The sequence below is a fragment of the Oreochromis niloticus genome, linkage group LG3, assembly GCF_001858045.2.
Source record: "Oreochromis niloticus isolate F11D_XX linkage group LG3, O_niloticus_UMD_NMBU, whole genome shotgun sequence".
In the NCBI taxonomy this organism is placed as follows: Eukaryota; Metazoa; Chordata; class Actinopteri; order Cichliformes; family Cichlidae; genus Oreochromis; species Oreochromis niloticus.
Genome location: NC_031967.2, coordinates 20,042,913 through 20,066,021, shown reverse-complemented (window position 1 = coordinate 20,066,021; position 23,109 = coordinate 20,042,913). Strand labels below are relative to the sequence as shown.

The 23,109-nt window shown below is 39.9% G+C and overlaps 2 protein-coding genes across 4 annotated transcripts; both read left to right on the top strand.

The window, feature by feature from the left end:
• Positions 1-3,619: 3,619 nt before the first annotated feature.
• Positions 3,620-11,901, top strand: LOC112841625 (diamine acetyltransferase 2). Of its 2 annotated transcripts, XM_025906163.1 has the most exons (7): positions 3,620-3,780; positions 3,997-4,048; positions 6,929-7,012; positions 7,531-7,632; positions 7,716-7,756; positions 8,960-9,163; positions 10,546-11,901. In XM_025906163.1, exons 1-6 carry the CDS (start codon positions 3,718-3,720, stop codon positions 9,125-9,127), a joined length of 510 nt encoding a protein of 169 aa, XP_025761948.1. In that variant the 5' UTR covers positions 3,620-3,717; the 3' UTR covers positions 9,128-9,163; positions 10,546-11,901. The 2 variants fall into 2 exon arrangements, with proteins under 2 accessions (XP_025761948.1, XP_013129362.1); XM_013273908.3 differs by lacking the exon at positions 10,546-11,901 and having other exon boundaries at positions 8,960-10,092.
• A 4,423-nt stretch (positions 11,902-16,324) lies between these two features.
• Positions 16,325-21,326, top strand: LOC109198566 (uncharacterized). Of its 2 annotated transcripts, none has more exons than XM_025906154.1 (3): positions 16,325-16,380; positions 19,114-20,123; positions 20,792-21,326. In XM_025906154.1, the coding sequence occupies exons 2-3, from the start codon at positions 19,290-19,292 to the stop codon at positions 21,110-21,112; spliced, it is 1,155 nt and encodes a 384-aa protein (XP_025761939.1). In that variant the 5' UTR covers positions 16,325-16,380; positions 19,114-19,289; the 3' UTR covers positions 21,113-21,326. The 2 variants fall into 2 exon arrangements, with proteins under 2 accessions (XP_025761939.1, XP_019209521.1); XM_019353976.2 differs by lacking the exon at positions 16,325-16,380 and adding an exon at positions 17,283-17,512.
• The last annotated feature ends 1,783 nt before the right edge of the window (positions 21,327-23,109 follow it).

Sequence of the window (23,109 nt, the reverse complement as noted above, 5' to 3'; positions counted from 1 at the left end):
TGTTTGTTTGTTTGTTTGTTTGTTTGTTTGTTGCCGATGCCTGTGATGTCGCCCATATTAAAAAACCGCTACTGGACAGCTGTGTTCATCTTATTTTTAACTAATTTATGTTTTACTGAGAACCCAGAAAAAAAATCATTCCTGGTGCCACTAGGTGGAGCTGTGCACCAAATAATGTGTGACATAAGCCGACCACATATTACAGACACTTTATTAGGTACACCTTGTTAGTACAGGTTTAAAAACCACTTTTTAGAACTAATTTTTTGTGGCATAAATTCAGCAAGGTGCTCAGAGATTTTTGTCCATGTTGACGTGATAACATCACACAGTTGCTGCAGATGTCAGCTGAACATCTGTCCATCTTAACATTAAATGTTCAGATGTACATTGGATGTAATTAAGTCTTCTCATATGGCATCATGCAGTTATTTTGTTTCCATTATCCTTAATCTTTCACAATGCACGTCTCTCTGCCTGTAGTTATGCTTCCTTGTTTTGTGGCAGCGGTGTCCTGTCAGTTCTCCTGGCTCTATTCATGCTGCACCAGGCTGTGCCAGCATGCCACACCCAAAACACATTCATCTCCCACAGGAGGTTGGTGAATGAGTAGTAAACACTAAATGTGCCTCAAAAGGGATTTTTTAATGCATTATTTATTTATTTATGATTCTCTCCAGCAGTCATAAGAGGCCATACCACTACAGATTGTGTGATTGCAGTAATATACTATCTAATGTGATTAAACAGAAATTGCAGCTTTAAGTGCAACTTCATAAAGACAAACTTTCAACTGATTAAACTTAGAAATAAACATTTTTATTAAGATTTTACTGTACAAATGATAAACACAGATAGAAATGTGCTGTCTTGCAAAGTGTCTGCAATGGCATGTGTAACCTAAAAACATTAACAATATTTGCAATCTTTAATCGTGATTTTAAAAGTGAATCTACTCAGATGAATTATATGTTTTACAAGCAGCTGTGAGAAAGTAAACATGGAGATTACAGGGTTTAAGACCATTAAGCCAGCATCAAAGCAACACAGAATGGATAAGTTCACATAAAGTAACTGTGTGCAAAGATACATGCATACAGTGGATGCATGTCAACCTCATTTGAAAAATAGAGTTATAAAAATCATATTTGACACCACAATTCTTCTCCAAAATGGACATCACCGATACAGACAAAAGGTGAGTGACGCTTAAATAGGTACATGACAGACTTGTAAAGGAAGACATGACACTAACTAACATAGTGGGGGGAGACACCAACATGGGAGGAATCACACAATTACAGAAAAAAGGTATGAAACTCAACATGCTGGGTCAAAAGACCCCAAAAACATGAGAGTTATACCCAGAGCTGGATCTGAGAGGGGAAGGAAAGTTAAATGGTGATATGGGAGACAAGAATGGGAAAAACCGAAGCAGGGAAAAGCTGTCTGACTTTTAAATAGTTTGAAATACACAACAGAACAAGATTTCTGCAACCCGAGTGCTCAGTTTGTGCAAGAGTCACTGTTGAGTGATTTTAGTGTAGCAAGAAGCTAAAGCAGTGTGGAAGACTCCAATCATATCTGAGAGTCTTCTGCAAGAGCCACTCAAACTGAAGCTTTCTTTTAACTACCAAAGACCAATATTTGAGTTTCTTTTTTCATTAAATGTTATTTAGGAAGATGTTGTTCATTTAAGTGCTAAACGGGGAACCATTAAAAGCCTGTTTCAACAGTTTTTGTTTTTATGATTAATTTTGAATTGTACTTTTTATAAATCCACTGTTGCTCTGCCAATTTTAAAATGGTTTAGCCAAACAATATGACGAGTCAGTGACACTTTCAATATCAGCAGCACTGAACTCTTTGGACTCTTTAAACGTTCCCCTCTGGAAACAAGTTTACCTCACCACATGGACACAGGTTTCATTCATACAGTAAATGATTCAAGTCAGCACAATGAAGATGTCCTTGGCTTACTGAAAGTTACAAAACATCTCCGTCAAACAATTCCCTCACTGTTAGTCTGAAAGGCAAACTCATTAACTGTACTTGTTTACCTAAATCTAAGAGTCAAACTGTGGTTGTTTACCATGTATTTATATTCACTAAGTTAAGAACAGGTTGTTTGCTCATCCAGTTTCTCTAAATTATAATAAGCTCCGGATTCCTTGGGACTGTGAATGCAGTCACTACCTCTGGTCTCCAGTTGGTTAAACTGAAAAGCAGTTAATAATAAGCTGGACGTTGTGCTGCCAGACTGGATCGGACTGTCAGATTTTTTTTTTGGACTTCAGACACAAACACAGACACATGACTGGTTATAAGTTCATGAAGCAAAATCCATCAGAAAAGTAAACAAAGCCTAAAACTGGCTGGAGACACACAGTGGACAGGAGGGAACAAAGTAAACTCTAAAAATATAAAATACTAAAAAAAACATGACCATAAACAAAAACTAACACAAAGCAAAGCAAAGAGTTCAACCTCAAAGGCTCAAAAACATGCAGTTGGACTTGCAATAATACATCAGTATGGCATAGCTAATAAATAATGCAATATTCTGTATCAGGTTAAACACTGCTATATTTTATATGACATCCTAAGTGAATGCCTTTTTAAAAAAATATTCATCTATAATTTTGATCTATTCTTCCATTTTTTGAAAATCAGTTTAAGAACACAGCTGAGAGAAGTCCGGAAACAGGAAATGACACTGATCTGTCAGCAGGGACTTTAATGCACTGAAATAAAAAACAATAAGTTGTTTGTGTCTTCTGATTTGTATCCGTGTCACAGCTTGTTCATGACATGTTTGAGGATACTGAGACAGTGCTGATGTGTGCGAGAGGAGTGACAGATGGGTTTGAATGTGAGGATGGGATCAAATCAGGGATCAGTTCTGACCACCTTCTTGTGATAGTGATGGTGTAAAGGTTGTTGATGGATGACTCCACTTTGGATTCAAATAAGGCAGCATGCTGCAAAATACTAGATTAGCTTAAAAGAAAAAAAAAAACATTTTTAATGACATGAAAGTCTAAAAAACTGACTTTTGTGATTTGTCTTCCAATTCCAGTATGGAGGTCTCAAAATGCGCATGCTAAAGAAAAGAAGATTTCACGCTTTGGACCTCAAATATAAAGAATATGTGCAAATTTTTTCAGATGAGTCAAAAGAGCCACAACAGGAGTCATTTGACAGGAGTCACTGAGGCTATTCCCAGGAATCAGGTTGGTATACATAAAATAAAATAATCTCAGTCTACATGATTTTAGGCAATGTACAATTTTACTAGCTTTGGATTAGGAAGAGGAAATGATGGCAGGTAAACTTCTGCCATGTAATGATTTAGTTTCAGCTTTGATATCTTTTGGGGACAGCTGGTTTTTAGTTTATGCCATGTTGTCAGTCAGTTCACAGTTAATTAGTGGATAAAAGTCAGTAGATAAAAATAGTGTTCATGTGGCATCAACTCTCACAGGAATTCTGGGGAATCAGAAAGCAGATGCGTTAGCAGGGAAAGCTACCAGTAAAGAAAAAACTGGCAAAGACAGAGTACGCTTACTCTTGAGAAGAGTATGACCGAATCATGTGACAGGGGGCGGTAATGCAATGGAAACGGATGCCAACTGCTCTTAAATCCCAAAGAAGAAGAAGAAGAAGGAAACGCGGCTGTCCAGCTCTGCGATCACGATCTCATCACATCCACTCAGCATGGACTTCTCAATCCGTGCAGCCAACCTGGACGACTGCAAGGACATCGCGCGCATGATCATGGTGAGCGGAAACGTGCGCGCGCAGTCCAGCTGTGTGTGTAAGACATTTAACGACCGTCAGGCTGACATCTGTCAACCTCTCTGCTGCTGCTGTCATTATTACATTGGTCAGATGGACTGTGCTCGCTTTGCTCTTTAGTTTAAGTGCAGACAGGCTAATAAATGTTAGAGAGCTCATTATGAACGATGAGCTCATGCTTTGTTTGTTTTTCTCCAGGAGCTGGCAGAATATGAGAAAGTGTCAGACCATGTGAAAGTCACCCAGAAAGGTAGTGTATGTAGTCATGTCTCAAGTTCTCTGCCTTGACTTTCAGGGTATTGTTTTATAATATTCATAAAATGTTTAAATCCAAGGTGATATTTTTGGAGGTGCACAGTTTATTCTTGACTTTGGGAAAATTAGATCTTATAAAATCTTGTCAGTGAGACGCAGAAACTAAATGTTAATGTCTGCAGCTGTAAAATAAACTGAGCTAAGACACACATTCAGCTGACATTTTTTTATATGCAGATGCAGCTGCTTCAGTCCATGACTGGCAGTGCTTGCTGAAAGATGAAAGACGAAATTGTTGCTCATCAGAAACTTTCCAGATTGTGTTGAATGGTTGATCAAATTCTGGTGGCACATTTCTGCATTCATAATTCCATCATTTTGACAGGATATCCAACACCACACTGGCTGAAAGGCAGCTCTGAAACCAGTGTTGGGACTAACGCGTTATTAAGTAACGCGTTACAGTAACTACGTTATTATTGTGGTAACGAGCACGGTAACTAGTTATTATGCCAAAACCAGGAACGCGTTACTCGTTACTGGGATTTAGATAGGCTCGTTACTCGTTACTTCGTGTGGTGGATATCGCGGAGCTTCCACAGATTCAATAACATTAGCAAGTGATGGAGGCCAGCAGGTGGATGAAGGAAAAGGGAGGCAAGAGGAGAGACCCGAAGCGGCCGCCGGTCCGAGTGTCAGGTGAACTGAACTTCAGGTAAGAAGTTATGACCTGCAGTCTATCTGGGTCAGATATAAACCAAGTTTAGGTGGAGTTTATTTTCGGTATGCTGACTTTTTCGTACTGCGTGCTAGCTAGCATGATGGAGTTTCTATACAGCTGGGTGGGTGCTATGTTACTGATGTTGAACTTTATTTTGTTCATATGGTTAATTATTAGAGTTGCCAACCGTCCCGTAAAAAACAGAATCATCTGGTATTCAGAGAAAATATTACGCGTTTCGTACTGAGGTGAAAAGGAACACAGTTTGTCCCGGACTTCAGCTACAATGAAAAAGACACAAAGCTGAAGCTGCACAGCTGCCTCTTCTTCTCTCATTCTCTCCCTTTTCTACTTCAATCATGAAACTGATCAATGATCAGCTGATCGGCTTTTCTCTCTTGTTTATTTATCACCCACTTTGCGCCAGAAAGAGGAAACCAGCGGATGTCGCGTTAAACAACAGCAGCACGTTTAAGCTTGATCAGCTGTTGTTAGAATTTATCTAATATTAATTGCTAGTATCAGCTGATGTTTGCTGGAGCCACAGCTGTAAAGCTGCTGGTCATGATATCGGTTTGGTTATCTGGTGAGAGGGAAACATGCAGATGAAACCAGGAGATGTCCTTACTGAATCATCAGAGCTGAACAGGTGATGGAGAAACAGGTTTACCTGTTAGGTGACATGGATGAGTTGAAGGGAAGTTATGAACTGTTTCTGAGAGACAAATAACACCAGGATCCTTTTCTAAGTAGCTGACAGCTGGTAACTGTGCAGGGGCGGGTCTAGCAAAGTGTTGCCAGGGGGCCAGGTAGGGCATTAACAGGGAAAGGGGGGCACAAAGAAATACTTTTCTTTATTATTCTCATTTAAAATGTCTCGCTTTTAAAAAAATAATTATCTGAGTCTTACAACAAACGATTGATAGATTGATACATATATACCATCAGAACAGTGTACATCACTGTCACAACAGTGTTTATTTTCATTCAAAGGCTTTATGATTTTTCCATTAATGGTGGGCCGGTCTCTAGTCAAAATGACCGGGCCGATTTTTTGTCCCAGTCCAGCCCTGTATGCAGCTCATCTGCAGTCTGGTGTTACCTACATCTTCCTATTCAGAAGGCAGAATTTCCAAGTTCTGAGTACAATCAAAAGCACCACGACTGCAGTTTTTGTGTTGGATGTAAAAAGCAGGCTAGAATCATGGCGGCGGTCAACGACGGTCCAGGCGTGGGATTTCTCTCGTGGAAATGTGCACATTATTTTTTCCTTTCTATTGGTAGGTGGCACAGTGCACTTGTGGCAAGTAAGCAAGATAGAAGACTGACAATCTTGCTGGGTATCCAGTTACGGAAGCAACACATTAACAAGAGAATTCTGAGTAAAACCAAAGTTACTTTCCCTAGTAACTAGTTACTTTGAAAGTAACGAGTAACTTGAAGTAACTGAGTTACTTTTTTAGAGAAGTAACTAGTAATGTAACTAAGTTACTAATTTAAAGTAACTTACCCAACACTGTCTGAAACATGACAGAGCCTCTACTGTGTTTTACAGATGGCTGTAGACACTGTTGCACCTCTCTGCTGACCTCCTCTGTAGATAGAGTCGCGTGCATCTTGTAGCAATGTGAGCTTCGACCACAGCTGGAGTTTCTGTCAGGAGCTGAAGTGGGAATGCACGTCCAGATAAAACACACTTCTAACCAAAAAGTATCTGGATCAAATGGACTGGTTAGTATCTTGCCCAAGGATATTTGGCATGCAGACTAGGGGAAACCAGGGATCGAACCACCAACCTTTTGATCAGTAGATGACCTGCTCTACCGTCTGAGCTACAGCCACCCCAAATTTAGTTGTTTAGTTATATTTGTGTAAGCTCAGTAGATTTTATCACACTATAATAAAGTATCTGTGAGCCGTTTGTTTCTACCACCAAGCAACAGTTTTTCCCAGGAAGCTTCGTTCTAAAATTAGGAATTATGGACCTTTGAGAAAAACCATTGCACTGTATTTTCCAACAAAAGGTCAAGAACTGGTTTTAAAGCTCTCTCTTTGCTAAGATTACATTTTGATAAAAAGCCTCAAACTGTTAAATGTAAACTGAATTTCCCCTTGTGAAAACACTGTGTAACAGTATCTATAACTTCTTTTCAGACTTGGAGCAGGATGGCTTTTCCAAGAACCCGTTCTTTCATGGGATCATCGCTGAGGTGCCAGAACAGCACAAAACCAAAGAAGGTGAGGGAGATCATGTTACGCCCAGTTTTCACACACACTGTTGCGATCTACTGTCTAACAGCTGTAACAAACTTAGAACTGATGTTTGAGTGTTAAATAAAACACACTTTAATATGAACCCATACGTGACAAAACCCTTAAAGTAAGTGAAAATAACCAACAGAGTGAGCGAGCAGGAGAAACAAAAAGAGCAGGGAAGATTTTTAACAAAAGGTTAAAAATCCTCACCACTGGGAAATGTGAGGTGTCATTTATAAAGATTTTTGCACATTAACTGTGAGCAGCACCACAACTCATATCATTTTTTTCACTGACATAGAGGAAATGATGCATAGTTATTGGTTTACAGTATAAAGTAACGCATTATGCTGTTTATAATCACTGTGCTAACTATTCATAATTATTAACTCGGTGGGAACGAACAACAAAACAAATATACAAATTTTATGAATACAGAAACAGTTTAGCTTCTTCTAAATGTCGACTGTTTTTACCAGTAGATATTTTTCTTCTTTCAGGCCACACAAAGATCGGCTATGCACTTTACTTCTATTCCTACAGCTCCTGGTCAGGCAGAGCCATTTATATGGAGGACTTGTACGTGATGCCTGAGTTCAGAGGTACAGTACAGCCTCTGAGAAGATGTCTCATCATCACTGTATTTGCAGGAAATCTCAAGTAATGCACATGATCTGTCTTTCAGGGAAAGGCGTTGGTAAAGCACTAATGAGCAAGGTGGCACAGGTGAGTGAAACATGTGAACACTGTAAAAGATAAACCTTGAGGCTTTTCCTATTTTCAGTATTTGTGAGCAAAAAGTACTAAACAGTGTCTCAGAGGCAGCATACAGAAGAAGCCTCCATGCTACATCTACAGCAGTCATTCCTAGGGATGGGTACCGGTATCGGTTCTGACATAAACGGTAGTAACCAGACCGAAAAGCAGCGCACATTTCGGTGCTTTATTTTGGTGCTTTTTTTTCCTGAGCTGTGATACACTTTAGAATCTAGCCGATCATTTTATGTTGCCGAGGATAGTAGGCGGGCCCAGGTACGTACGTTCTTTTAGAGCAGAGCTACAGATTAAAAATGCCCAAGGCGAAGCGGTCAAACGTCTGGCTGTACTTCACAGCAAAAGATGCAAACTCAGCAGCCTGCAACAAGTGCTTTAAGCTGATACTGTGATACTGTCAAAGGAGGTAACACCTCAAATCTGATGAAACACCTGGCGACGCATAGCATTTTTTTAAAAGCCGAGAAACGTGCCGTATTTGATAGCTTGCTGCGAGACCTCACACCGGCACATCTACTGCGGGTGTGGTGCCTGTTATCGGACCTGGAGTTAGCAACATCCCCCAAAAACCCGAAGAGTAGAGTCCTGGCCCCTAGCCCTGTCAGCGTAGCAGAAATGATGACGGATGATGATGGCAGCAGCAGCCGTTCTCTGCGTGAGTAGCTTAATGTTGTTCGTGTGTAATTTACGTTGAGTACGCTAACCACGTTATTACATTAATGCATGTAAGGTGAACTAGCAAACACCGTCGTTACATGCGGCTGTCTTCTTGTTTGATGGCAGATACTCCCTTCACCCTGGCCAAAAAGGCTAAAATGACCAAAGAAAAAGTGGAAAACAGTTAAACATGAGAGGTTTTTGGGCAAAGTTTGTGGGGTTTTTTTCCATTGTTTAAGCACTGCTTCCAGCCAAGAGTGAGACCATAAATCCCCTATAGCTGCAGAAAAGGCTAACATTGTTATTTTTTTACAAAAAATCAGCTGAACATGAGAGGTTTTTGGACAAAGTGTGTGTTCTCCATTCTTTAAGCACCGGTTCGAGCACCGTTTAAGCACCGGCACCATTTCAAAAGTACCGGTTTGGCACCGGTATCGGATAAAACCTAAACGATACCCATCCCTAGTCATTCCTGTCTTCCTTCTTGCTCTCCTATAGCTGGGTCTGGCTGCTGGTTGCCACCAGCTCAACTTCACCGTCCTGAACTGGAACAAACCATCGATGGACTTCTACCTCAGCCAGGGCTGCTTCGATGTCACTGCTACAATGGACTACCACTGCATGCGCTGTGAGGGGGAGGCGCTGAAGCACCTGGCTCAACTTTAACCCAACCCCCAACTTTGTGACCTCTGCAGTGATGAGGTCAGCCCACGCAATGCAAGGATGGAGCACCACTCAGTGGCCTCTGTGCAAAATCTAACAACTTGAAGCCCCTACCTCAGCGTTACAGGGATAACTGTTACATAGGCTGTCTGAAGGTCTGTGCATATTAGCTAAGCAGCACGCCTTTTAAAATGAATATAGTTCAGATATGTGTTTACATGGGTTTTCTAATTTAGTTGCAGTTACATTTTTGCAGTTACATGCAATTTATATTTCAGCTCTTAAGCAGTGGCTGTTCCAGTGTATAACATCATAGAATAAAGCAAATTATATACATTTCTCCTGAACATGTTTTTTGTGTTAAGTTACCAGTAAGACACATAATTCAGACAATGTCGTCCACATTTAACAGGTGTCAGAAGTAAAAAAGAAATGAATTACAAGTACTTCACTACTTCTTTAGTTCTCACTAATTTTTACTTTTACAGTTCCGATTGTAACACAAATATCTCAACTTTCCACTCTCCATAGTTTCAAAACAGGCTGTTAAAATATTGAGATTAAAGTTGCCATTTAAAAAGATTTAATTTAGAAGTTCCCTCACAGATTGATTGGAGGACTTCTTCTGCGCTGGTTTTAGTTGAGGATTCCTTGTCATGCTAAAATCATTCCTCAGTGGCTCCTGAGTGTTAGGGTTGAAAATCTGATTTTTCTACCAAATAAAAGCTGTTTCATATACACACTGCAAATGTGCTCATATGAGTTGACACTCTGTCTTTTGAAGGTGAAAAGCTACGTTTGCCGTGACTGTACGGACAGATATATTGTAAGAATGACGTAGAGTGCAGAGGGTTGATTGCAAACACGCTTACACACATAATAGTTAGAATAAGTCTCTGGGTTAGAAAATCCCGTACTCATTGGTGATGGGAGAAAGGTTTTTGAAGGAGGAGAACTGAGAGAATGTATTGTACTCATCACTGAAGATGGCAACACAAAATCCCATTTGTACAGTTTTTGTTCTGATTCTTTATTATGAATTGTAGTTTCTATAAATTAGCAGTTGCCATGCTACAAATCACACAAAACAAATGCAGTTAACTATAAAACAAGTCATGTTATTTGTTTGATAAATGCAGATACAGGTATACAACTCCTGTTAGTCAAAATCACTGCACCCCTGAACATGTATAACTTTAAACTAGTGAGTTAGAAAAATAAATCACATACAGTTGCCATGAAGGGAAATGTTCATTTACTGTAAATAGATTTGATGCAATGTGCTGTTTAATGAAACCATGGTGGGGGGGGGGGTTGTCTTTAAGAATCCTAAATGAAAAAGTATTTTCAGTTTGTAGAAATTATCAGCCTTTCTTGACAGTCAGTGCCTGGTTTTAACTTTCAGTTTGTGTCTGTTTCAGATCAACAGATAATTATTTTTCAAGGCAGGGAGCTGAAGGACGCTCACTGTCTCAGTGATTATGGAATCCAACATGGGTCCATTGTACAAGTATCTCTAACACAGGAGAAGGGCTACCTGAGAAAGGTGACAAAAAAACGGAGTGTGGAATGGAAGAGCTGTCTAACTTTTAAATTATTTGAACAACACAGCAGAACAGCATCTCAGTGACCCCAGCGCCCAGTGTGCTCAGTGCTGTGTTCAAAATTTTTCAGAAGGAATTTCAGGAGAAAGGTCTGTCATTTAAAAAGATGTAATTTGCTTTGGCAGTTGAAATTACAAGTTTACACAGCGCTGTGGACCTCTGTGTGAACCAGCAGCATGCTTCACAAAATCACTGAATCAGGTGGTACAGGTTTTATACTACGACAATAACAAAGATTATAGTGGCCATCTGGCTCCCACACGGACGTGGCAGTCTTGCTTTCTCCCTGCGAATCTTCCCCGTCCATATCTGTGACCTCGTCTGGTATCTGCTCCCTCCTCTGTAAGAGACACACAAGGAAAACACCTCCCTGCCTAGCCTTGATAATCTAATGTCATAATACATTGTTCCTCTACTGATTCTAAGTCCAGGTTCAGGACATCATGTTCGGGACGCTCTAACCCAGAGACTTATTCTAACTATTATCTGTGTGTAAGCTTGTTTGCAATCAACCCTCTGCACTCTACGTCTTTATTATGAATTGTAGTTTCTATAAATTAGCAGTTGCAATGCTACTTTTAAACTAGTTCAGCTAGGCAGACAGCACACGGTGTGAAGAGCCTGTTACACTTTCAGCACTGGCAGCAGTAAAACTTTAAACTCTTTGAAGGGTTTAAATGCAAATATAAAATTTTAATTTTTTAAGTCCTATATACAAGAAAGAGTGACCTTTGACAGAGGTCACTCTTTCGGGGATGCCAATGTTCACATTTTGGACAGAGGACAGATGGTTTGTTAAGAGATTTTTACATTTACTTACTTTGATAACTTTTATTTTGCTTAAGTATAATTTCTTGTGAGAACATGATGTGCCTGCAACCTACAGATTAAGGAACAGAAGCATGCGTGAGGAAGTTACAAAGTAACACACTCTCAGGCAGAGACAGTTCCAACCTGAAGCTGATATGACAAAAGATACTAGTTCCTCTTGTCTTATGGATAACAGCCACTCATGCGATAACCATATCTAGAGATGTTTTTCTATTACGTATGCTCCACCTAGAGATGCTGTGTAAGCTATTCTCTGCTATAAAATAAAGAACGGACTGAGGCTCTGCGCGACTTGCCTGTGTCTTGCCACGCAGTAAGCCTCGCCCATGTACATGCCATAAATTGAGTTTGTGTTTCTTGCTTCTCTAAGGTTTTTTCCTTTGACATGGTTTGAAAGAGGAGTGAAAGAAGCCATCTATGTCCACTGTGAGCGACCATCTTTGAACAGAGGCGGTGGTTTATGACACCAACTGTCTGCCATCTATAATTCAGTTTTGAGATCCCTTCCCGGACGCCTTAACGCCCACTCACATCCTGGGCCACCTGACCTCAGGAAATCACATGATAGGGTGGGGCTAGGTTTCACAATGAGCTCACCCGAAACCCTGGCTGATTGTGACCCACACCCGTTTTCAAACCTTGGCTCATGTGATTAGGTAGAGGATCATCAGGGAGTCCTTTGTCCCTCTTTGGGGGGGAAACTCCCACTGGGTTTAAATCTGGGACTCTCCACCATTTGACCTTAGAACTGAAGAAGCTTCTCGGATGAGAGGTGAAACGTCTTCAAGCAACTTAAAGAAGTCCAGACGCTTTTCTTTCAAAGCTCCTTAGACTACGATGACCTGGATGACTGAGAACCTTCACAGACAGTAGTTAGATTACTCGTTTCTGAAAAGTAACGCCGTTAGTAACGCGTATTCCCATCACTGCTGCTGTGTGCTGTGTATTTGTAATAACTGATTTAAGAACAGGTTGTTTGCTTGACCCGTTTCTCTGAATTATAATAACCTCTGGATCACCTCTGGCTTCAGGACTGGAAGGAGTTAATAATAAGCTGGACTTCGAGCTGCCAGATGCACACCTGCATCCCATTTTAGAATCACCAATTAACCTAACATCACTAAAAAGTGTCTTTAGACTGTGGGAGCATCTGAGAGAACTCATATGGTTTTAAATCAGTAGCTTGTAGAGCCATTACAGCAATAAGCCAGCAATAATTTGAAGTAACAATTTTATGTGTTACTTTATCAGCCTCTCACATCCTTGTGAAGGAATTGTACCCACTCTTCTTTACAACGGCGCTTCACTTCATTGAGGTTTGTGGACATAAATGCCTTGAGGCAACTGTTGTGGTGTTTTAGCGCTATATGAATAAAATTGAATTGACATTTGTTTATAGACAGCAGTTAAGTAAGGTTGAGGTCTTTACTTTGGCTGAGCCACTGCAACACACTTCTTTTCCTGTCAAGCTACTCTGCTGTAAACTCACTCATAATTGCAAATTGTGGAACCGGGACTGGGAATAAAATCATAAAAAGAAAATGAACAAACAACAAAACATACACACAAACAACCAGTGTTGGGAAGGTTACTTTTAAAATGTATTCCACTACAAGTTAGAGAGTAGATGCCCCAAAATGTATTTTGTAACGCATTTCGTTATGTTACTCAATGAGAGTAAGGTATTCTGAATACTTTGGATTACTTTATTATCATGCTTTTTGCAACTGCATGCATGTACTATTGCTATGTGATTTATTACTAATACTGAAGGTTACTCGCCATAGCAATAACAAGTATTTTCAAATCTTAATATAAAATGAGTAACACTAGGTAAGGCTGCACTTTTTGCAGCGATCTAGTATAGAAAACTATTCCGCGCATATATAAAACAGGTCCGAGGCTCCGAACCGTATTAAAGGGACTTCTGGCTAATACGTGGGGTTCCGTGTTGAGCTCATAGCCGAAAACCTTTTGGCTGCAGTGGTTATTATTATATTTACATGCTTCCATCTCCCGTTTGGTCAGTGACAACTCGTACTTTTCGACTCTCCTTTTTCTCCCTCTCTGGCGCTCACAGACACTTAACGTGTATGGCAGTTCATTCTCCCTGCAGCACGGACTACACTGCCCATGAGGCTACATTCTTTAGGGGTATGCCTGTAACACTCTGCCTATTGCCTTCATATTAAATTATTTTGAATTATAATTTAAAAAAAATATTTCATGTCATAGGGGGCCGCAAGTAGAGGTGACATGGGCCGTGAGATTGAGACACAGGCATTAGAGCATCTTAATGCGTGTTTTGTTTGGGTTTCCACCGGCGTGGAATTACCACAAAAAAACAAAAAAAACAAAAAACAAAAACACACAGGAAAGGGCCGCCGTGTAATCTATTTATTTCAACAAAGTAACTGTATTCTGAATATCACCTTTTTAAACGGTAACTGTAACGGAATACAGTCACTCATATTTTGTATCTTAGATACGTAACGCCGGTACATATATTCCGTTCCTCCCCAACACTGCAAACAACATTAACTTATATGGTCTCAAAATGACATTTTCAAAAGGAAGTTTTTCATATTTATTTTAGTCACACCCGCCCAAATTCAGTATTTGACAAATAAGCCCATTTTAGGAAAAGTCAGGAAACGTGAGATGATGTGATTTTGTTTCAACAGAGTTACACAATTTTTGGAATATATGTCAAAAATCACTGAGTGTTCTAGTGTTAAAAACATCAAGCACAGACTCCTCAAGCACATTTCAATTCCAGGCGGCTGGGGGGTGGGGTCGCCCACCCGCACTGTCCAGCCTGGATAAAAAGCTTGCCTGCTTCTTAAGTAGTCCGTCCTCTAACAGACTGGAGCAAAACCTCATCACATCCACTCGACATGGAATTCTCCCTCCGCGCGGCAAACCTGGACGACTGCAGGGACATCTCGCGGATGATCATGGTGAGCGGACACGTGCACGCTCATGTAGTCCAGCTGTGTGTGATTCAGAAGATTAGACTGTCAGGCTTACATCCGTCCAACTTTTCAAAAACACAATGTTGCTGTTATTATTAGATTAGTGAGATGTTGTTGGATGAAGTGTGCTCGTCCTGCTTGTTAGTTTTAGTGCAAACAGGCTAATAAACTGCCTGTAAATAATGCTTTTACTGTCGGATGAATTGCTCTAAATTCCTATAAATGATGACAGCTAATACTATTTATGATTTTCTCCAGGAACTGGCAGAGTATGAGAAACTGACAGAACATGTGAAAGTGACCCAAAGAGGTAGTGTATAGCGATGTCTCAAGCTTTTGCCTTGACTTTAAATGTATTGTTTATTATCATCTTCAAAAAAAAAAAAAAAAAAATTATTTATATATTTAGAACAAAATTGTCGTTTTGTATTTTCTGTTACAGTGGTCCCTCGCTATAATGCGGTTCACCTTTCGCGGCCTCGCCGTTTTTACAGCGCATTGTGTTCTGCGTCCTGATTGGCTGTAGAACATTGTCAATTGATCTCGTGCCGCATCTCCTGCACAGTGCAGAATGCGTTCAGCTTGTCAAGTTTACATAAATCTTCGATCTCTAGCAGTGTGACTCTGAAGTGCTGTACTGTATGTTTGTGAGTTTTCTCCCCAACAAACACAACAATATCCACGAAACATCATCACCTGCGGGTGCCTCTGGTTTCATTCTAGAATACTGGACTTGTTTTTCTACGAAGGTTTGAACTTTGAGAGTGTTTAAACAAGAGAGAAAAGCGTGAAAATGTTCATGCCTGTGTGACCAAGTGGTCGGCGGGGTTATAAAAGAAATAATACAATGACAACGCCATCTAGGGGAATTTCACCCCCAGGAAATATGTTTAAGAAAAATAGATAAAAAGGAATAAAAGAGGCCGCACAGATTCAAGGATGCACACTGAGGCAGGTTGGCTCCAATATTAAAACCATAGCTGGACTGGCCATCGGGCATACCGGGCATTTGCCCGGTGGGCCGCTGGCGATTTTTTGTTTTTATGGGCCGATGGATTTTTTTTTTTTTTTTTTTTTTTTTTTTTTTTTTTTTTTTTTAGGAAGGGTATATATAATGAAAGGTTTTGGATTGGCCAATTGGTCATGATCGACTCTGGGCTGGACCAATTACAGCCGAGGAGGCCGGATGCACCCTCCCCCTTGTTTAGCAATCTTATAGACGAACTAAAGAAAATGGAGAACAAAAAAAAGGAAAGGAGGTGTTTATGAAAATATCACTAAATCTGTCATTTATTAATTTTAATATTAATTAATGATCATGTCTCACCTCTAGTGTTCTTGGTCTTAATTTAAGGTTTTTCCTATAGCGATTGACAGATCACGTGACTTTCGCGCATTGCATGCCGGGAACTCGAGGCAAAACAATCCAAGTACCGCATCAAATGCAAGCATTTGCAGCACCGCAAAACGTTCATTCTCCGGTTCCAATACCTTCTTGGTTTTTCTTTGCCGCACAAAAAAGGAATGTACAAAACTAAGGAGAACAATGCCGGACCGTACAAAGACAGACTCGACGAAAAGGCAAAGAAAAGATACGAGGAAAAAATCAAAGGAGTGAAAGGGTCAGACCCTTACAAGCACACAGAGTGGACAAAAGACTAGCGTGCTGCCCAACTTTAACCACGCTCAGATTTATAATTATGCGGTTCTTGGAGTGAGTGCATACACTCATTAAGTTTTTAGTAACTTCAGGTCACTGCAACAAGCCCAGGTTCAGGTTAACGACGGATGGGTACAGGACCTTGAAATGCACCATGTAGAACGAAAGACCATCATACAAACAAAGGTAAGTTTACCAGTCTCACAATTCGTCTTCATAAATACACATTCGTTAACCGTTTATTAATATAACCTTTGAGCTCAACGGTAATTAATTAGTAGTGGAAATAATTTCTGGTACGCATTACAGAAATGTAGCAGTGACAATAATATTGTATGTTGTAATCGCACTGGACAATTAGTGATACAAAACAACTGTTTTATCCTGTGAATAAAAGTATATGTTTTTGTCAATGTACCGTGGTAATAACAGAAGCTAAACGCAATATTGTGTCAGGACAATTCACTATTTATGCACAATAAATAAAGGAGCATAGCGCGACAATTTCTGTTCAGCGCCAGACTTGCTTGTAACCTATATCACCAATTATGTTAAGAAAAATGAGGCATTAACTACTACAAAACACTGACCTTTGTGGGAATGCTTGGAGCAGACTAACATGTGAGCTGGAGTGTTCTGAGATGTTATATTTGGTATATCCAGACCATCCGTCTGCTCTTACTTCGGAAACATGGCTTAAAAAATTTCTCTTCAACGACGTAATCCGACAAAAAACCCCAAAACGATCTCTTTACCCGTGGGTTAATACAACAGCTTCTTGCCATTTTTTGTGTTTCTTTTTATCGCTGTGTAACTGAGTTCAATTGAAAGCCTGCGTGCGCTAGTACCTCTTGCCTCAAATTCCCATAATCTTTTGCGGTTTTACCCCTGAATGACGTCACATTTTCAATCTCTATCCTAGTGGGCCGGTCTCTAGTCTACGGAAGAGGATTAGGGCCACTGGAAAGAAAAAAAAAGAATTCTGACTTTAATCTCAGAATTCTGACTTTTTTCTCAGAATTCTGACTTTAATCTCAGAATTCTGACTTTATTCTCAGAATTCTGAGATTAAAGTCAGAATTCTGACTTTTTTCTCAGAATTCTGACTTTAATCTCAGAATTCTGACTTTTTTCTCAGAATTCTGACTTTAATCTCAGAATTTTGAGGTGGGCACCTGCAGGCATCCATCTTCAGTGACAGGGATGTGTCCAGGTGTGCAGGTGGAGACCTAATTCACTAAACATGGTGGATATAAGTGATTTTTTGCGTGGCCGAGGGGTCCCCGAAGATGCTGTTTTATTAATGGAAGAGCAGAAGGTGAGTGAAAAAAGAGAGATACTTTGGTGTCTCTTATTTTTACAGGAAAACAGTTACGGTACAGTTACGGTTAGCTGTTAGCATGCTTGTTAGCTTATAATGTTATAGGAATGAACGTGTTTCACGATGTTACAGTATACTCGGTGAATTGACGTTTTAACTGTTGCAGGATCATCCCAGATGGGTTCGTTGCATTTTATTTTATTGTTCTACTATTTCACAGTTTTTCAAGGCAGTTAAGCGGAGCTGTGTTACAGATGCTAGCCGCCTGCCAATAACACTGGTATATTTGATATTGGCAGTAAGTTACACTTAGTACAGCGGAGGAGAGAAACTGTAATGAATGTTTATGTGGATATTTCACTCAGAAAAATGGGTGGCGTTCATACACAGCCACCGACACACAGCCCCGGTTGTTGTTCTGACGGTGGCCGACTGACGATCCCCTCACAACATGCTAACACAAACTAATGTTGTGCATGTAACTGTGTATACGTTAGTGGTACAGCGTCGGAAGAAATGAGCAAACTGTTAACTGTTTATAATGTCAGAATGACGTCATCGTTCTCCTGCACTGTGTAATGTATGTCAGCTCAAGAAGGAAATCATATCTTATACTCTGAGCTGCCCAGTGCACTTAACGCCTGCGTGTGGAAATGGTAGGCTGCACTACAGTTCACTACCGGTAAAAAATAAATTTAATACAGTATTTGGGTTTTTTTTTTTTTATAGAACAATAAAATAAAAAGTGCTGGCTGAGGAGCGCTGCCGCGTTGAACTTTGACCTCGGAGTGACGTGACGTTTGTTTGAACAACCAATAGAAGTGCAGAAAGTCGCAAATCAGGCATATTGTTCGCATAAACACAAAAATAAATAAATAAATAAATAACGAAATAATCCCGATGTTGTGCCAAAGAGTGATTTGTAATGTTACTTTGTGTTCTATGTGTAATACCTTTGCTTAAATGACTAAATGGACTGTATTTATGACACTGTGTTATAGTCCTACATACATAAGTAACATTCATATGTACAGATAAAAATGTACAGAGATATGTACACAAGCGTGTACACAAAAGTCTACTGCTGATCGAGCTGCTCAGTGTTCGTACAGTCTCATGCAGAGGGCGTGGAGGTGTTGTCCATGGTGGATGTTAGCTTAGACAACATCCTCTCCTCCCCAGTCTGCTCAGTGGATTTTAGCGGACCGCTAAAGCTGGCCCTCCCGACCAGTTTGTTAAGTTTCCCCCTGTCCCTCTCTGCCATTCCACCACTCCAGCAGACCACAACATAAAAGACAGCAGACGCCACCACAGTGTCGTAGAACATCCTTAGAAGACGTACTACCTACATCATAACCAATCAAGTCCTGCCTTTTTTTAAATACAGATTAGGATTTACTATTTACTGAAAGGCTATGCATTAGTTTGCTTCTTTCATTATTGTGTTTCGCCCTGCATAAAATAGATAGCTTTCCTGATAACTACAGTCAGTACTCTCCTGCTGCCATTAGCGGTGACCTAAGAGGCTTAACCATAATATTGCTTTGCAGTGTAAATGTTGCAGAAAATGACTGTCTTTTCTTTCTTCTTGTGTGCAGATTGACTGTGACGTCATAGCACTGATGGATGACGCAACTTTGGCAAACTACATTCCCTCATACGGAGACCGAATTGCCCTCTTCAATTTCTGCAAAAGCAAGCAACCACTGTCAAAAAGAAAACTAGGACTTCTGCAAAAACTTCACCTCTCGAAGTGAGAGAAACAGTCGCTGACATGTCAGATTTGGATGACTTTATAAGACTGTATTTCAGACTTTCCTTCAGTAACAAAGAAATACTTTCAATTTTAGCACATAGTCATCAGACAATTATAAGTGTTCGAACTCTAAAGAGAATTTGTAAAAGACTTGGGCTCTTTAGAAGGAAGAATCAATCAAACTTGGAGGAAGTGCTAGCCTTTGTCCAACAAGAGATCATGACAAATGGACAGATGCAAGGTTATCGTTGGCTACATCTTCGTGCAATTCAACATGGATTTGTGGTGTCACAAGATACTGTAAGATGCATAATCAAATTGGTAGACCCTCAAGGTGTGGAACTGAGACGAGCTCGACGGTTGAGAAGACGTCAGTACAGCTGCAGAGGGCCAAATGCTCTCTGGCACATGGATGGCTATGACAAGTTGAAACCATATGGTATTGCTATCAGTGGCTGCATAGATGGTTTTAGCCGCTATGTTGTATGGATGGAGGCTTATACCACAAACAATGACCCTAAATTGATTGCAAGTTATTTTCTGAAAACAGTTTCATGCATCAATGGATGTCCAGAGAGGTTACGTGCTGACCGAGGTACAGAAAATGGTTGTGTCGAACAAATGCAGATGTTTTTACGGAGAAACCACACAGACAGTTTTGCAGGTGAGAAAAGTTTCCTTTACGGAAGAAGTACAGCCAACCAACGTATAGAAGGATGGTGGGCTACCCTACGCAAACAGAGTGCACAATTTTGGATGAACTTATTTCAAAGTTTTCAGGATGATGGCCACTTCACAGGGGATTTTTTGGACAAAAGTCTTATCCAGTTCTGCTTTCTCAATCTTATTCAGGTAAAAGCATGTGCTCATGCTATGTAATGTCTTAGCTGCAAAAATAGAAAATATAAATATGGTTAGAACATTTTTTTCTTTAAATAAAATATGAATTTTATTTCCATTTTAATATGTCTTGACGCATGCTCAATCAGCCAGGTAAGGAATGATTTTTGACAAAACATTTCTCACACTGAAAACAATACATCCACATGAACAGAATCAACTTTTTGGGATTCCATTTTAATACTTTGATGGAATTGTACTCATGTTATCAGTGGAACTAACTGCCCCTTTCTCAGTACAGGTGCATTGAGCATTAAAATTTTTTTATTGCCACATGGTTTTAATTATTATGGAGTCTGTTACCTAGCGGTCCTTTGGGCACGGTTTCAGAAAGCAATCTTATCATTTGGTTAATTCTCTATTGAAAATAGATTGTGGAATCATTGCACACTGAGTATAAAGTGTTGGGCTATCTATTCAACAGTAGAATCATGTAGCACCATTCTGTGTCCATGTGCTTTTTAGTGACAGTGCTATTTTGTTTTTGCTGCTTGGTTTTACATTAATTAGAGGTCACTTTCTATGTCTGTTGATTAATGAGTTAATAAGCCTCAACTTTGGCTAAATCTACTGGTACATGGTCTGTTTCATACACTTGTATTGTGCTGTTTTTCATGTAGGATGAACTTGATGAAGTTGTGAACACATGGAACTCGCACAAAATCCGGCCAAGTGGTAGTGCAGCATCGGGTCGACCAGTAGTAATGTACTCATTTCCAGAGCTGCACAGTGCTGAGGACAGACTGAAACCTATTTCTATGGAGGATATCACTTTGTGTATGGAAGAGTGTAGCCCAAAAGGTCAATACCCCTGTGATGAAACAGTCTTTGAACTGTGTTGTCTGCTTATGGTAGAAAATGAATGGGATGCCCCAGGAGATCCACTTGGTGCTGCAGATCTGTATATTAGGTTAAGAGAAGAAATACTGCAAAGTATTTAAGAAACTTCAGTGTGTAAATGTACAAATAAATACAAAATATTTCTCTTTATCTTGATAACGTGATTTGATAGTAGGTGCCATGTCTTACAGGTACCTTTTATGCAAGTATTTCAGCACTGCATTAAATGAAAGACATCTTTTAGGTGTGACCGAACATGCCATTTTTCAGGTCATTCTGTCAGAATATTGCTGTTTATTACTGCTGTAATGTAAATTCAGAGTGCTGATAGGAGATCGACACCAACTAGTATCATTTTATGTTGATCATAGTAATAAATACAGTTTGGTTGGTATCTTCCCCCCCCCAAGTAAGATTTATTTCTACATTCACACTACCAATAAACAGAACTGGTTATATATTGCTTGAAAAAGCTGAACATTGTGATATTATCAATCAGTTATGAAACACATGTTAATCCTTTTAAAAGGCCATACATTAAACTGCATTTACAAATGTTATATTTTTGATTGAATCATAAGTGTTGTAAATCTGCCTACCCGTCAATTGCAATATAAATTTCTGTGTTTTGTTGCCAGATATGTGCATAGTATATAAAATATAAACTGACCAGCTCCCTGTTCATTGTTTTCTGTATCAACCTTTATTCTTAATATTCATGGCTGGAAACCCAGGCACCAGCATGTGATATGCTAGGTGCCCAGGTTATCTGTGGTATGTTTCAGCAAACCATAGTAGCATTAACATTTCTAGGTCTTGACAACAGAACGTTTCTATAAACGTATCATTGTTAATATTTCAAGTGGTTATGCCTTTTGGGGAACTTTTAGTGCAATTATATTAAAGCAAAGCTATTATAATCATTTACACATATGAAGATCCATCACCTAATTATTATTTTATTTCACTTCTGTTAGTTGTAAGATATTTTAGCTGGTTTTCATGTAAAATGACCATGAGTCATTGCTATACTGATGCAGTGTGAGGTGTCGTATACAAGGCTCCTTTATGATATGAATCCTAAAATTATAAGAAACATACCAAAAATATTTTGACTTATATTTGTAGTATCCCTGCCCTGCAACAATGCAACAAAACAGTTCCTGCAAGTGGAACCAAGTTATTGTCCCATTAAGTGCAACATGTTTTACATTTATATTTGTGTATCTTTATGAAATGTTTGAAATTAAAAATAAATGGTATTCTTCCATGTTACTGAGCTCATGTGTGGCAGTCTCTTGAAATCTGGCATGTTCAAATAGATAAGGAGCTTGATGAACATATTCAATTAGTGTTTTTCACTGATTCAACTGAAAAATGGGAGCAGCACTTGATGATGATGATGATGATGATAATGATTACACAGCAGGCTCATAAAGTGGCTAAAGTTAGAATTTAATATAGGTTTGTTGCTAAATTGTCATTCATCCCTTAAGGTACTAGTTCATCCTTTCAGTTATTGGTTGATTCCTTAAGTTAGGCGCTGTCATGGTCTGGGTGAGCTATCTGTTTTTTTTCCACTGCTTCCCCATGTATTCGCCCCTGGGTGGAGCCCTTGTCAGTCCACCTGCTCAGCTCACCTGATGGAGATTGAGGACAATCAGCAATGCAGTATTTAGGAACAACATCCTCATCTCTTCTCTGCCAGTAACAGGCAGCATTCCTTCATGCTCATTGTTTCTCTGTTGCATATACTCAGTTTTACTTGTGCCTCTAGTCATCTCATGGGACCCCCACTCGAGTTACGTGCACCTTGCATTTACAGGACTCTGGTCGACACGCCAAGACTCTATGTACCGCTTCTCTGTCATGGATTAATTCCTCCCCACCTGCCTGTCCACCTGCCTTCATCTCTTCTGGATATCTGGATTAACTAGGTCGGACCCATGCAAATTGGCCGCTCCCGGCTCTCTCTGTAGGAGCGAGAGCGACATTTTCGCGTCCGCAAGTGTTTTTATTGTGGTTCCCTCAATCACTACCTCGCGGTCTGCCCAATTGGGCCAAAAGGCTCCGCTCGCCAGTAATTCCGGGGATATGG